The sequence below is a fragment of the Podarcis vaucheri genome, assembly GCF_965113315.1.
Source record: "Podarcis vaucheri genome assembly, chromosome: 13".
Lineage (NCBI taxonomy): Eukaryota > Metazoa > Chordata > Lepidosauria > Squamata > Lacertidae > Podarcis > Podarcis vaucheri.
The window spans coordinates 51,012,004-51,026,994 of NC_138751.1; the positions used below are offsets into that span (position 1 = coordinate 51,012,004).

Here is a 14,991-nt window from a genome sequence, read left to right on the forward strand (position 1 = left end):
CCCTGATTCAACAGAAGGAAATGCACTTGCAAATAGGTGATGTGTGCTCGTTACTCCTGGCAGAAAATTTTAGTCTCGGAGCTGGAGCTGCTAGTGAGGCAGCTTTTAATGCCTCTGATCATCTGTTCATAGGGAGGATGACAGGAAGGGCTGAATTCAGCCATCTGTTCCCTTCTCCTCCCCACAGGCAGGTGGCTGGTGTTACTGAAGACAGTTTGATTAGGATTGTGTGCGCACAATCAGTCCTGGATCAGACTTTTCAGGTCAGAGGCAGTTGACTCCAAGCTTTCTTTCAGTTGGATCAGGGCCATTCTCTTACCCTCCCACTGATGATCTCTTATACTCTTTGACCACTTATGGATCTCGCAAGAAGCACCATTTGTGGCATAACTGATACCATAAAGGTAAAGGGACCCCTGACCATTAGGTCCAGTCGTGACCGACTCTGGGGTTGCGGCGCTCATCTCACTTTACTAGCCGAGGGAGCCAGCGTACAGCTTCCGGGTCATGTGGCCAGCATGACTAAGCCTCTTCTGGCGAACCAGAGCAGCGCACGGAAATGCCGTTTACCTTCCCACCGGAGCGGTACCTATGTATCTACTTGCACTTTGTGCTTTCTAACTGCTCGGTTGGCAGGAGCAGGGACTGAGCAACGGGAGCTCACCCTGTCGCGGGGATTCGAACCGCCGACCTTCTGATCAGCAAGTCCTAGGCTCTGTGGTTTAACCCACAGAGCCACCCGCGTCCAAATGATACCATAGAATCATGGAATTGTAGAGTTGGAAGGGACCCTCTGGGACATCTAGTTCAACCCCCGTGCAGTGCAAGAATATGCAGCTGTCCCATATGGGGATTGAAACTGCAACCTTGGTGTTATCAGAACCATGCTCTAAACAACCTGCAACTATAGGTCATGTTCACAGTTATGTGATGGCCTTGTTAATACCATTAGCATGGGATACAGCCATACCTTGGATCCCGAATGCCCTGGAACTCGGACATTTTGGTTCTCAAACACCGCAAACGTGGAAGTGAGTGTTCCAGTTTGTGAATGTTCTTTGGAACCCAAACGCCCAAAGGAGCTTCCTGCAGCCAATTGGAAGCTGTGCCTTGGTTTCTGAACATTTTGGAAGTTGAACGGACTTCCAGAAACGATTCTGTTCAGCTTCTGAGGTACCACTGTATAGGCATTATATTTTATTTTATTTTTAAAAAAGGGTTGTTGTTTTTAGATGATGTACAGGGCTGTTTAAAATCACCAGTGGTTTATAGTACTAAAATGAGATGTCACAACACACAGTTTTGTATGTGCTTTGTGGTTTTAGGAGTAACGGCAGTTACTTAAGCTCCTCAAAATATGTAGGGTCAGCTCAGAAGTTGTTTTTTTAATCAATCAGGGATTTAGACAGAGCTAGTGCTATGATCCATAGTGCTATTCCATTGTCTACCACGCTATCTTCTTTCTCTTGTTGCAGAAATGTTTTTGAATATTTTGCTTGTCTCTCCAAGGATCCACCTGAAAGGGTGTTCCCTTTTCTCCTGCCCTAGTGAGCTTTCCAATAAGGGGATTAGATCCCACCAGTGATGGGAGGGAAATATGTGTCTGATTAAAAAGAGGTGAATTCTGCATACTCAATGGAAATAACACTCACTCTTGGTTTCCCGGCCAATCCATGTTCCATCTGCACATTTGGTAGCTTAGCCTGCAAAAGAGGAGACTGAGAAGAGCTGGGGTAGCCATTTTCGAATGTCTAAGGGGCTGTCACATGGAAGATGGTGCAAGATGGACCTGAACTATTGGATTCAAGTTTCATGAAACTAAGCAGGAATAACTTTCCAACAGAGCTGTTGAACTGTGGTAGACTCTCCTTCCTTGGAGGTTTTCAAGCAGAGGTTGTATGGTCATCTGTAATGGATGCTTTAGTTGAGATTCCTGCATTGCAGGGGGTTGGACTAGATGACCCTATATAATTCTATCAATCTTCAGATATAGAAAACAAAATAAGCCAAACTGGCCATTAAAGAAATATTGGACCAGATGGCTTAAGCAATTTATAGTGATTCGTGTTAAACAATTTATTCTGTGCTTAGCATTGTTTGCCTAACCTAATCATAGCAGATTAGCCTTTGAAATGTGTAAGTCGATCTGATTCCTCGATCATAATGTTTTTAGCTCTGTCAACAACAGCTGACATTTGCTGATAACATGGCCAAGTGCAAATAGTCATCTCTAATATGGGCTTTCCACTTGGGAAGGGGGTTAGGAAGGAATATTCTTAATGCCTAAACCAAATTCACACAATCTAATATCTGTGTAATTCATCTCTATCTTATAGCTATATCTAGACAGACAGCCATGCTAGTTTGCTGCAGCAAAAACAGAATCTTTCGTAATATGGCACCCTGTGAGAGACAAAAATTTGGCACCCCCAAATTTCTCAATTATGGATCTTCTCGATTTTGTGCCCCCTCGTCTCAGCACCCTGCCAAGACCACCCTAAATCTGGCGCTGCTTGTGGTACTATAAATATTAATAAATATACTGTGCCATAAGTGGACCACAGTTCACTATGTCATGTGCATGGAGTGTTTTGATGGTGGTTCTGCTAATAGTGATGGTTTTGTGGGATAATCAGCCTCATATAACCAATATGCTTAAGGCTGATGTGCCAGGCTTAGCTAGGTCACCCACCCCCCTCACCTTGGGAAGAAGGTAATCAAGTCTACCTGATGAACTCAGCATATGAAGAGGCTAAACTGACCTTCAGATTTTGCTGGACTCCAATACCTATCAGTCTAGCCAATGTGGGGAAAAAATGGTCATGGGCGATGGGAATTGCAGTGCAACAATTCTAATGTGAAGAAAGGGGAGGAGGATGCTCTGGCAAAAGAGAGAGGATCAGGGCCCAGTTGACTACAAGAGTGAATTTCAGATAAAGAAAATTAAAAGGGATAACTACTAGCAACAGTAAAATGGGCATAGTGACTATGATTTGTGTAGATTTTTCAGAGTTTGGGGCTATTTCACATTTCAGACACCTGCTGAACTGAGTTCATGGAAATCATGTCTGTTTCCAGAGGCTTTGTTTACTTGCTTATTTGGTTGTGTTGTTGTTATCGTCTATTATGTTTTCTAGCTGATCCATGTATGCAATGTATCTTTTGCAATAACTGCTTACCTCTCATTCTTCACTTTCTTCATTTGCTTCCTCAGGAACAGCCTCTACTTTTCTTCTTCTTCTTTTTTCACTGAAGAAGGAAATTCATCTTATTGTGCAGGAGTGAGAAAAGTGGCAGGTTCTGACATCATGGCCATTCATGGGAAGTGAAGAAGTTGCCCCCTCCCACAAGAACCATAATCCTTCAAGTTCCAAGCTTTCAATTTATAACAAACATTAAATGTCTAGCATTTGTAGAACCTGAGATACGAGGCAAAGTGTGCAGGTGCTATTCCCATTTTTGTGAGGAATTCCCCTATTCCCACCTTTGAATGTTTTACTCCCCCTGAAAAATTCTTGTGGATGCCCATGACAGACATTTTCCTGTCTACACAACTTTTAAAAGTACTAAAACATGTTATCACATGATATATTGTGAAGACATCCTTCCTATACTATAAACTTATATAATACTCACTCTACCCCTCCCCAACCCTCTGGGAACAAGTTGTTTTAAACCCTCCCTTTCCTCCAGTAAACTAAGGGCTTCATGGATGGTTCTGTGAGGAGAGGTAGGGATCTTCACCAGAGAATTTACAGCACTCTCACCAAACCAGAATTCCCAAGATTCTTTGGGAAAATGAAACTGGAATAAAACTGATACTGCAGCATAGATTCAGATACAGAACACACATACTTGGTACAGACCTGCACTGTGGATTTTAGCAAGTGCAGACAGGCTCATTTTTAATCATTTGCTATCCCCTTGTGTCTTGCTTGTTAAGATTGTAAGCCAGCGACAAAGAGCTGTGACAGTTTATTGTGTTGTTCCTTCTCCCTCCTCCTCCTTGAATCAAATAATTTGAAGACCTGGACATACCTGCCTACCTGTTACCGCAGTCCAATGCAGTTCTCATTACAAATCATGTACAGGCAATCACAAAACTCCCACTTTCACATAAGCGGTGCAATAAAAATCAAAACATTCCATTAGAATCTTCATAAAGAAAGGAAAAAGTAAGCAAACTCGGGACTTCTGAGTGAATTCAGGTAGGTAAAAGATAAAGGGGACCCCTGACCATTAGGTCCAGTCATGGCCGACTCTGGGGTTGCGGCGCTCATCTCGCTTTATTGGCCAAGGGAGCCGGCGTACAACTTCCAGGTCATGTGGCCAGCATAACGAAGCTGCTTCTGGCAAACCAGAGCAGCACACGGAAACACCGTTTACCTTCCCGCTGGAGCGGTACCTATTTATCCACTTGCACTTTGACGTGCTTTCAAACTGCTAGGTGGGCAGGAGCAGGGACTGAGCAACGGGAGCTCACCCTGTCGCGGGGATTCGAACCGCCAACCTTCTGATCGGCAAGTCCTAGGCTCCGTGGTTTAACCCACAGCGCCACCCGTGTCCCTAAGGTAGGCAGGATAGCAAATTCTCTTTTTTTAGCCTCATAATTAAAAGAAGATCCACCCAGATACAGAGGCACATTTTCCATTGTGCCTTTCCATTGCATGCCATGGGATACGGGTACACTGCTTGGGGGTACTTCCGGTGGCCTCAGTGGCACAGAGTGCCTTGCATCCAATTTAGTTGGTAGCCCAGCTGCACCACTATCTGGAGAGGGATAGCCTAACTTCTGTTGTTTATGCCAGGCATCCTGAAACTCGGCACTCCAGCTGTTCTGGGACTACAACTCCCATCATCCCTAGCTAACAGGACTAGTGGTCAGGGATGATGGGAACTGCAGTCCCCAAACAGCTAGAGGGCCGAGTTTGGGGATGCCTGTTCTATGTTTTGGTAACACCTTACTGCAATGTGTTATGCGCAGGGCTGCCTCTGAAGACAGGTCAGAGACTTCATCTGGTGCTGATCTCGGCAGCTAGATTGCGCACTGGGGCAGCCTTTTGAGCATATAATGCCAATTCTGGCCCAACTGCAGTGACTGCCAATTAGTTTACAGGCCCAATTTAAAGTGCTGGATTTGACCTTTAAAGCTTTGAATGGCTCAAAACCCCAATACCTCAAGGACTGCCTCTCCCCACAGTAGCATAGCGTGGGGGGTGCAGGAGGGCCGGCCGCACCGGGCGCAACATCTGGGGGGCGGGGCGGAAGAGACTCAAGTGCTAAAATCCACGGGTTAGGGGGCGCAAATTATTTGCCTTGCCCCTGGTGCTGACAACCCACGCTACACCACTGTCTCCCCATATGAACTGACTGGATCTTGCGTTCACCATCTGAGGCCTTTCTTTGTGTGTCTCCTCCATGAAAGGTCCTGAGAGTGGCAACATGAGAGCGGGTCTTTTCTGTGGAATGCTCTCCCTGGGGCGGCTCATTTGGCACCTTCATGAGACACCTTTAGGTGCCAGGCAAAAGCCTTTGACTCAGTAAAAAAAGCTATGGCCTTGTGTGTGGAAGAGTTACTGTTTTTGTTTGTTACTATGTTATGCATTTGTGTGGTTTTATATTGTAAATCACCCTGTAATCCTTGGATAAAGGGTGGTATGGAAATATAGTAAATAATCGAAATATTTGCAGTTCTACATTTTTCTGGCCATATAATCAAGATCACTTCATCTCCAGTAACATACATAAATTAAAAGACGATTCAATACAATTCCGACATGACATATGTCCAATGCAAATAATTCAATGCTTGGAGACCATAACAAATTTTAATGTGCATTTTTTACAGAGTAAACAGAGGGGCGCATTGCCATCTGCAAGGGCTCAGACCAGTGAAAAGTGATTGCATGGATTACAAAATCTCACATTGCACCGAATTACAAATTAAAATGAATGCGTTGTTGAAAAGGAAACAGAGATGTCATTTGGTGGCACCACACTGAGATAATACTCAAACTGGCTTGCAGGATGGACCACAGAATGTCTATTCTGAAGTTATATCACACATACTGTAAGCAATTTACAGAATTTAAGTTAGGTTTGCATATACAGGAGTTGCAAAATTAGAGAAAACACATCAAAATAGAGAACACACACAAATAAAAGATGTATTTATAGAAACCTTCAAGTGCTCCCCAGGGGTTGGCGAGGGCCAGCAGCTGCCACCATCAAACAGGAAAGAAAGCAAGAAACAGTAATGGGAGAGGGAAAATCAAATGAAAGAAGATAGGATGCGCAGGAGAAGTTCCAACACTTTCTTCCGCCTCGTCCAGAAACATATAGTCCTCTTGTACAGTGAGCAGCTTTGAATTCTTGTCAGATTTGCTGCCTAGAACAAAAAGCACTTTCAACACAAGGTTGTGTTTTAAATCTTGCAGGCCGGGCAAGTTTTGGGCTGAGATTTGGGAAAGGGGAAGTTTGGATTCTGCTTCCTTTCTGTATAAGGACAAATGTTCAGTTGGATGATGCTAAAAATTTATAGGCAACCCCTGAAGACTCAAGGGAATTCAATGCTTCTCTTCACTGAATCAAAAAGGAGGGGGGAAAGTGGAAGAAAATGTTGTCGTCAAGTTGAACAATGTTCTGTTACAGCACTCCAGATCCCCTCAAAGAAAAGACCAGTGGCACATTCCAAAGAAAGTAAGACTTGAAGAAACTATATGCTAGCCTCTTCTCTCCTTTTGCAAAAAAATTCTTTTTAACATTTTGTTTTTTGTGTGTGTGTCCTGAAGAAGGTGCTCCTTTTGTGTAGAGAATTAGAGTACATTGGGTGCAGAGAGGTGGTTGGAAGTTAGGGTCAACTTTGCTGTCCGCTCCGTAGGTTTTACAGGCGATTTGCTCTTTGCTTTAAGAAGAGAAAGTGATATTGGAAAAAGTCAGCACTTTTTAGATTAAAGCAAAGCACCCTTCACAAAGCCACAAACAAGAAGCAGGACAGAAAGTCCATGGCTTGTAGCTATCCTCGCACCTGCGGAAGAAGTTATAAGATATTCGCTCATCTTGCAGATTTCCAATGCTCCTTTATAAGGCTGTTTAAACACATACATTTTTTTTTATACTTAATTAGCTGGCCAGCTTGGCTCTTGTGCCCATGACTGTCTTGGCATGCACTGCAAATAACAACACATACAAAGTATTTCAGTCCCATGGAAGTTCTTTGCTTAGTTTTCTTGTATGCCTCTCTCAGTCTCAACAATGCAATCCGATTGCCGCATGGCAAAAGGAACAAACTGATATACCTTCCGCCTCAAAGCATTTATTTTTCTTTCTTTAACGCAAAACATATATAAAGTCACTGACAAAGCAATCCCCTCTTGGCTAGAAAACACTTCCTGCAGAAATTAAGCAGGCAGCGCTGTGCAGATTGTGACCCATCAAACCGAACACAGTCCAGGAGTGATACATTGTGGCTGTGCTAATCATAGAAGGCTTATCCAGCCCCCTGCGAAACAACACCCACAGCTGGTGGGTTGTGTCTGGCTAGGTGAGAAACAAGCAGTGCAGTCCTGTGCTAAAGAGTCTGTAAAAAAAAGCTTTGCATTGGACAAAAAGGATATGTTCAAAAATATATGTAGCATATATTTTTTCCTAAATGCTTATTATTTCAGGTTAGGCACTTTCCCCTCTAATTAAAAACAATAATTATAATACTGGGAGTGGGGCAGAGCTTGCTAGTGGAAAATTAGCCTTCCATGCAGAAGGTCCAGATTCAATTCTTGAGACCCGAAAATGATCTTGGGTGGCCGGAACAGGGAAGACTTCCAGCTGCCCAAGGCTGCAGAGAGCTACCACCAGCCAGTCCTGGTGCAAATGGCTAGACTTGGCATTAGGTTGCTACAAACGTTCATAAAAACAAAATGGTGGTATGGCACAGATAGCTGATTTCTACATATCTTGCTGCCTCGGCTGGTAGACCACTGTCACACAGCTAGTAAACTGTGTTCAGTTAGAGTCCAAACCAGATGTGTACTTAAATCCGGTAAAAACCAATGGGTTTAAGTGTGCCTAACTAAGTTTTGGACTGGATTAATGCCAGTGACATCTGAGAGCCTGCTCTTATATATATTATAAAATTAGCATGGGCTAGCTCAAAGAAACATTAACAGGTGTGACTTGGGGACTGCAATGTACAGAACATTTCTTTGATCACAAAAATATGCATGTTAGTATGATACTATCATTATAAAGCACAATGAAATAACAGAATAACAAATATTAAAAGGTTCATACAAAGTGAAGTGAGGAAGAAGCTGCTAAATCTATTTCTTTTTTCTTCTCTTTTTTGTTTCTTTGATGATATGGCTGTGACCCAGAAGATTGTGAACACGTGGACTTTTGCAGAAATTAATTAATGTGTGTATACTACATATGGAAAAGGGGAAGTGGGACTGTATCATTGACTCCACCCTGATATCATGAACTTTGGTTATGATGCCCTCTCCACCCACAATATCCACACATTGAACATAATATTTCCCAGCTGAGCTAAATGCATGGAGATGCTCCTCTAATTGGCAGGTCCAAATGCATGGCACACCTATGCAGGATAGCTCAGTTGGTAGAGGACAAGACTCTTAATCTCAGGGTTGTGGTTTCAAGATCCAGGTTGGGAATAAAGATTCCTGGAAGATTCCTTCCAACTATACAATTATATGACACTGTGATTCTGTGTTCAGCTGCCATGCCTCAGAGCTGCTTCGCAGTTATCACAATGAACATATAGACACCGAGGGAGCTTGATGCCCCAGGAGTACAGTCCCATTCTCTCTTCTCCATGTGTACTTTTCAAGTGTGAGCAGCGTCTAAAATGGACACTTCCTTGTAATTAGCTATGACAGTTCTCATGGTCTCCTGACTATGGCCTATGTTCTTAGACATATTTGTCCCGAGGCTTGGGATTCCATTGGCCTTGAGAGGTTTAAAACACTTCAAGCGTATTGTTGTATGACAGCAAAACAGCCTTTTCCCGTGGACATTTATAGTTTCAGAACTAAAAACTGGCACGTTAAGGTCAAGACTGTGCATGGCAACAATCAAGTACGCACCCAGGTTACTTGCCACCACATACACAGTTTATTTCGGTTGTGGCAGGTTTATTTGTTTTCATTTTATTCAGTTTCATTTTAAATCATGTTCGACAAGACATGTGCAAGTTAAAGCAGACCTGAATATGTAAATAAATTTAAAAGAAGAGGAACTTCATTCCTTTCATATTTCTCATTGAAATGTCCAAGATGTAGCATAGCAAGTTTTTATCTTCTGCAATTATATGTCTACACAGGCCTCCACAAATTTCTTTTAAAAAAATAAATAAATAAATCTACTGGTAGAAGATGAACTTTTAAAGAAGAAAACATTTGCCCTGCATTTTGGAAATATAGGTCTAATCTCCTAGCGTCAGCAAAAGAGTCCAGGATTCAGGAGGCAACACTGCCCTGCCTTGCATGGCTATTGTAATGGGTATGAGTTACTCGTGCATAAACTGGTGCCTTTCTCGGTTAATTTGCCTTGTTAAAACTTTCTGACTGCACAGCCCCTTCTCATAGTAGCTGCCTCAGTCACTGGCAGAATCCGTCAGTGGGCGTTTCTTGAACCTCTTCCAACATAAAAGTTGTTTGACACCCAGTCTCCTCCTCCTCTCACTGCACGGGAGTCTTCTGCGCAGGGAGGGCGTGGGTAGCGGAGGACCAGGGCTCTCCTCACTGATGTCCAGTGAAGAGTCCTGGAGCCCTCTCTCCACTTCCCCCCGTCTGCCTCCCTTTATCCCCGGTGTTGCGCTGATTGGCTTCCCCCTCTACTGAGCTGTTTCTCCCCCTGCTGCTGGGTCCTTCGCCAGCATCATCTGGGAGCCTCCCCTTCGCCTCTCGCTCCGATGTCAGTTCCCTGACAGCTATATATTTCCATCTTCCTGTGACTTCAGACGTATTCTTACCTATCAGTTTCCCCCCTTCACATATCAAGATTTCTCTTCCTCCTCTAAAATTACTCATCACCAACAACCTGAATTTTTGAGAAGAGTTTGGACCAAACTACACATGGTTTTCAGTCAGTAGCTGTTACTGCTCCACACCTCCACGCCATGTCTCCTGACAGAATGCCCACTCACACATGCTCCACCTGACAAAGAAATACATCACCAAAACAAGACTAAAGAGGATGCAAATTTGCACATGGTGATTTATATGTCTAGCTGCAAATAAATAAATAATGGCTATGTCCTTCCAGTGAGCACTAAGGAAATCAGCCCTGAGTGCTCACTCGAAGGACAGATCCTGAAGCTGAGACTCCAATACTTTGGCCACCTCATGAGAAGAGAAGACTCCCTGGAAAAGACCTTTGATGTTGGGAAAGATGGAGGGCACAAGGAGAAGGGGAAGACAGAGGACGAGATGGTTGGATAGTGTTCTCGAAGTTACCAGCATGAATTTGACCAAACTGCAGGAGGCAGTGGAAGACAGGAGGGCCTGACGTGCTCTGGTCCATGGGGTCACGAAGAGTCGGACACGACTAAACAACAACAACAACATAACTAAGGCTTTTTAATACCGGAACTCGCCAAACTCAGTTCCGGCCCCTCTCAGATGGGCACCATTGCCATTATAAGAGAACAAGAAAGATGTTCATGGTGAGTTCCAGCACCTCTTTTTCTAGAAAACTAGAACTGGCTATCCTAATAAGATAGAAAGGTTGTGTGTCAGGCTTGAGAAATTCTCTCCCTCCTCCCGATGGCACCACAAGGCAGGGAGGAAAGAAGAAAGTTCTTACGTATGATTTATTCAGTCATCACGGTCAAAGACAAAGAATTCCAGTCATTCCTCCATAATGGAGTTGCTCACACTGAACTCCTCCCCCTCTCACAGCAACACCTGCTTCTAAGGTGTCTGTCCGCAGACAATTGTCTCTGGGCTCTTTGTTCTTTCACCCTTTGGGGAGAAGGGGGGGTTGGTTATGCTCTCCAGTGACATGTAAGCTAGCTGTCCTGCCTTCTCCTAACACAGCATAACTCTGCTGTTTGCCTGTCTCTGAGCTGTTATCTTCCTCAAAGCCCTGCTGTGATTCAATGCAGCCTTCCCCCTCTCCTGCAGTGTCAGCTCCTCCTCCTCCATCTCACCCTCTTGAGTCCAATCCCTGACATTGTGTGAACTGGAGCCCCATGTGCCTGCTAGCTAAGTCTGCTGCCCAAGTCCTAACTGTTGATAGGCAATTTCTTGGCTCCCCTTTCTTCCAGTTTCCTATATTTAAACTGAACTTGGACCGAGCAGCCCTTTCAATAGAGGAGGGCTCCTCCAAGTTGAGGGCTGTTCTCTGAAAGCCCTTCAAATGTCCTCTGTGCACAGTCACCCTACATCACCCTCAATGCTGCCCCACACCCTACAAACAGGAGCCAATGAAGTCAAACCATACACAGCATGACGACATTGTACCATGTGTCAGTTTTGAATAAACACTATTTGGGTGTGTGTGAATGTCGGCAACTTCCGTTCGTTAAAAGTAATGTGTACTTTGCCCCTCAAAACCATAGTTGAAAATCAAGCACGTAAACTCATGCAAAACAAACATAGCTGCCTGCAGTATATTAATTTGCATACATTATGTGTAATAAATGTAGGGGTTACTCGTGCGCAAGTTGGTGCCACTCCTGGCTAGTTTGCCCTACACTTCGTGGCTGTTCAGTCGCTGGAAGAATCCGTCAGTGGGCATTTCTTAAACCTTTTCCAGCATAAAAGTTGTTTGACTCCAAGTCTCCTCCTACTCTCCCTGCGCGGAAGTCTTCTGCGCAGGGAGGGCATGGGTAGCGGAGGACCCGTGCTCTCCTCGCTGATCTCCGGTGAGGAGTCCTGGAGCCCCCTCGCCGATTCCCCCATCTGCCCCCCTTTATCCCTGGTGTTACGCTGATTTCCTTCCCCAGCTGGTGAGCTGCCTCTCCCCCTGCTGGGCCCTTCTCCAGCATCGTTTGAGAGCCTCGCCTCTGCCTCTGGCTCCGATGTCAGTTCCCTGACATTATGCACTGGATTTTGGGTTCCCATTGTACAGAGTTTAGATTATGTCGTGAAATTATAGAGGGCTTAAGTCAGTGCCAAAGACAGATTGCATTTTAAAGATTGATTATTTGGGCCTTTTTCAAACATTACTTTTGAAACTAGGCATGGGTATTTCTAGAAATACTGTCTGGCATTTAAACTCATTCAGCTAAATGCCCTTCATAAGGTATGTTGGATGAGAAAGGGAACTTGGGCTTGGCTTTCTTCCCTTTGTTGACACTGTGGTTGTCAGCAGGATGTGGTTGAAATGGGACTAGTTCGGTCGGATCCTATGCATGCCTTTGTGAAACCGATTTGGAACATCCCCAGCACTAGGTCCTCTTTCAGTAAGTAGCTCAATGATTAATTATTCCTAAGGCAGCTGCAGTTGTTGAAATGGTTCATTTAACATATTGGAAATACTCTTCTTTTCCATCATTTCATAGGAGTGAGAGACAACTAGGCACTTAGTCCACAAATGTACATAAAAGGAGAAACAAATGAGATTTCCTTTTTATAAGCTGTAACAAATAAGAAGCTGGTCTCCTTTTCTGGATAAGGCATTTGATTTAAGTGACTGCCGGGAGTGGGAAATGTTTTTGACACAGTGTGGGTGCAAGTTTTGCATTATAGATAGAAGGAGACTTTCTTTGGCAGTGCAATGCTTACAGTTGTCCATTTTGATGGGAAGACTTGGGTTCAAATCTCTGCTCATTTACACAGCTCAACTCGCCATGAGCCATTCATTCCCTCTCTGTCAGCCGGCCCCACCTCATACAGTGGTTGGTGAGCATAAAGTGTAAAAGACCATGTACGCCATCCTGAACTCCTTCAGGGAAGAACGAGATTTTAAAAAATGAAACAGATGAGCAAGATACTCTTTCTCAACCTCCCCCCCCCCCGGGTATGTGATTTGAGGCATGAGGACGAAGAAGAAACTTGAAACATAAATATTTTAAAAGTAATGAATGTGAAACATTTGAATATCCTGAGAGAGAAAATAAGGAGAGTGGGTGCTGAACTGCCCTAACCATAATTTATTATGGGCTGGGGATGAGCAGCAACCCTTCTTGCCATCTGTCTCTGCCCAGACTACCTACTCCATGGGTTAACTGAGAAGTTGAAGTTGCCTTTGCTACGAGAAGCCAAGCTGCAGGGAACCAGGCAGAGGGCCTTCTCGGTAGTGGCACCCGCCCTGTGGAATGCCTCTCACCAGATGTCAAAGAGAACAACAACTACCAGACTTTTAGAAGACATCTGAAGGCAGCCCTGTTTAGGGAAGCTTTTAATATCTGAAGGACTATTGTATTTCAGTATTTTGTTGGAAGCCGCCCAGAGTGGCTGGGGAAACCCAGCCAGATGGGTGGGGCATAAATAATTTATTATTATTATTATTATTATTATTATTATTATTATTATTATTATTTGGAGAGGGGATGTAGGGATGCACATACAGTTTACCTGCTGCAGAATTGCAGCCTGTCAGGCTGCTTCCAGCGACTCCCACGGCTAGTTGCCCAGGAATGTACAAAGACAAGGAATGTTCTTACTGTCCACTTTTTATTCAGTATTTATAGAGGGAGGCTTTAGAACCCAGCCTCTTGGATAATGGCATTGTCCCGAGTGAATCTGCTTCCCCCGTCTCTCCCACTTCCTCATTCATCAAGCACAACGTCTCTACTACAAATGCTGAGAAGTACCTTTTGTCTTTGAGCTCTTTGCTTTCCTACTTTCAATGCCCGCCGGGTTCTGGGAGAGGGAGGGTCTGGAATGCTTTCTTAAGACACTGAGTCCGTCAGCTGTCACTCCTCTGATAGTGCTTCTTCTTCCTCCTCCTCTCCCATTATTTCCCAACTTTCCCCCTCATCTTCCTCTGAGCTGTGACCTCCTTCAAACCCCTGTTGTAATTCTGAACTGTCTTCCTCTTCTCTGGAAGGGTCAGGCTGGGGAGGCGGTCTCAACCATTCCTCCTCGGCCCAGCCCCTGATATAGCCAACCATATTGTCTCTACTGTCCTATGTTAGGTGGCCATAACCTCAAGGGAGTAGCTGTCAATCTTCCTTGGCCTCACCTGCTCTCAGTACATTTTAATCTAGACAGCTGCAGAAACCCATATGATTTTGTATTGGCATCTGTGCCATGACATGGAACTGGGTAGTCCTCAACATCCATGTGTCTCCCCCAGTGTCCAATCATGTGGTGGACTAACATGCTTCCAGGTAGCTGAATGCAAGTCAGCACCCCTTTGCAGATGTCTGGGCTTAACCTGTGGACACAAGGGGGTTCGGCTAGAGAACTGTGTGCAATGTCAGGGTTCAGATCAAGCACCAGCAGCCCAGCATCAGTCCCTTATATACCCATGGATGTTGTATGCATGGATAATGTATACACAGGGCTACAATTTGAGCATAAAACCAGGGAACGTTTGATGGTCTTTTGCATGAGTTTGAAAATGATTCAGATTTTCTGCTATTGCCCTGCAGAATTAATTAGAAACAGATTCTCGGTGTTTCATTGTGATTCCTCTCAGTGCCCCATTTCTTCTTTACCGGCATTCTTCATCTTGCCCTCGTTTTCCCATACTGCCCCTGGATCTTTTTCAATGGCATCTCAATGTCATGTCTAACATGAATGGCCATGAAAAAACAAACAAGCCAACCCACATGCATTCCTAGAGCAAGCAGGATTCAACAGCAGTCTCAGCAAATGAAGCTGAGGAGCGTCGCAGAAAATAAAGAAATATTTCAGCCCTTAAAAATGTCTTCAGTGCCTGAAGAGAGTCACTATTAACACACGTAGGAGTCAGTCATATTGGAGTGGCAGCGCACACTGTGTCTGTGCTGGAAACTTCTCTGCATCTGGCCAGCGTTATTGTGGAGGGATTTTAAATCTTTTTCATTCCCTGCCTGAG

General features: G+C 44.3%; 1 protein-coding gene across 3 annotated transcripts in view; it reads right to left on the reverse strand.

The window, feature by feature from the left end:
• Window positions 1–5,814: 5,814 nt before the first annotated feature.
• The window catches only part of VSTM2A (V-set and transmembrane domain containing 2A), a 39,497-nt gene continuing 30,320 nt past the window's right edge, over window positions 5,815–14,991 (reverse strand). Inside the window, exon 5 of one of the 3 annotated variants that reach the window (XM_082195130.1) lies at window positions 5,815–7,027. In XM_082195130.1, the coding sequence (XP_082051256.1) occupies window positions 6,951–7,027 (77 nt within the window). In that variant the 3' untranslated portion in view covers window positions 5,815–6,950. The other 2 variants (XM_082195129.1, XM_082195131.1) reach the window with 2 other exon arrangements.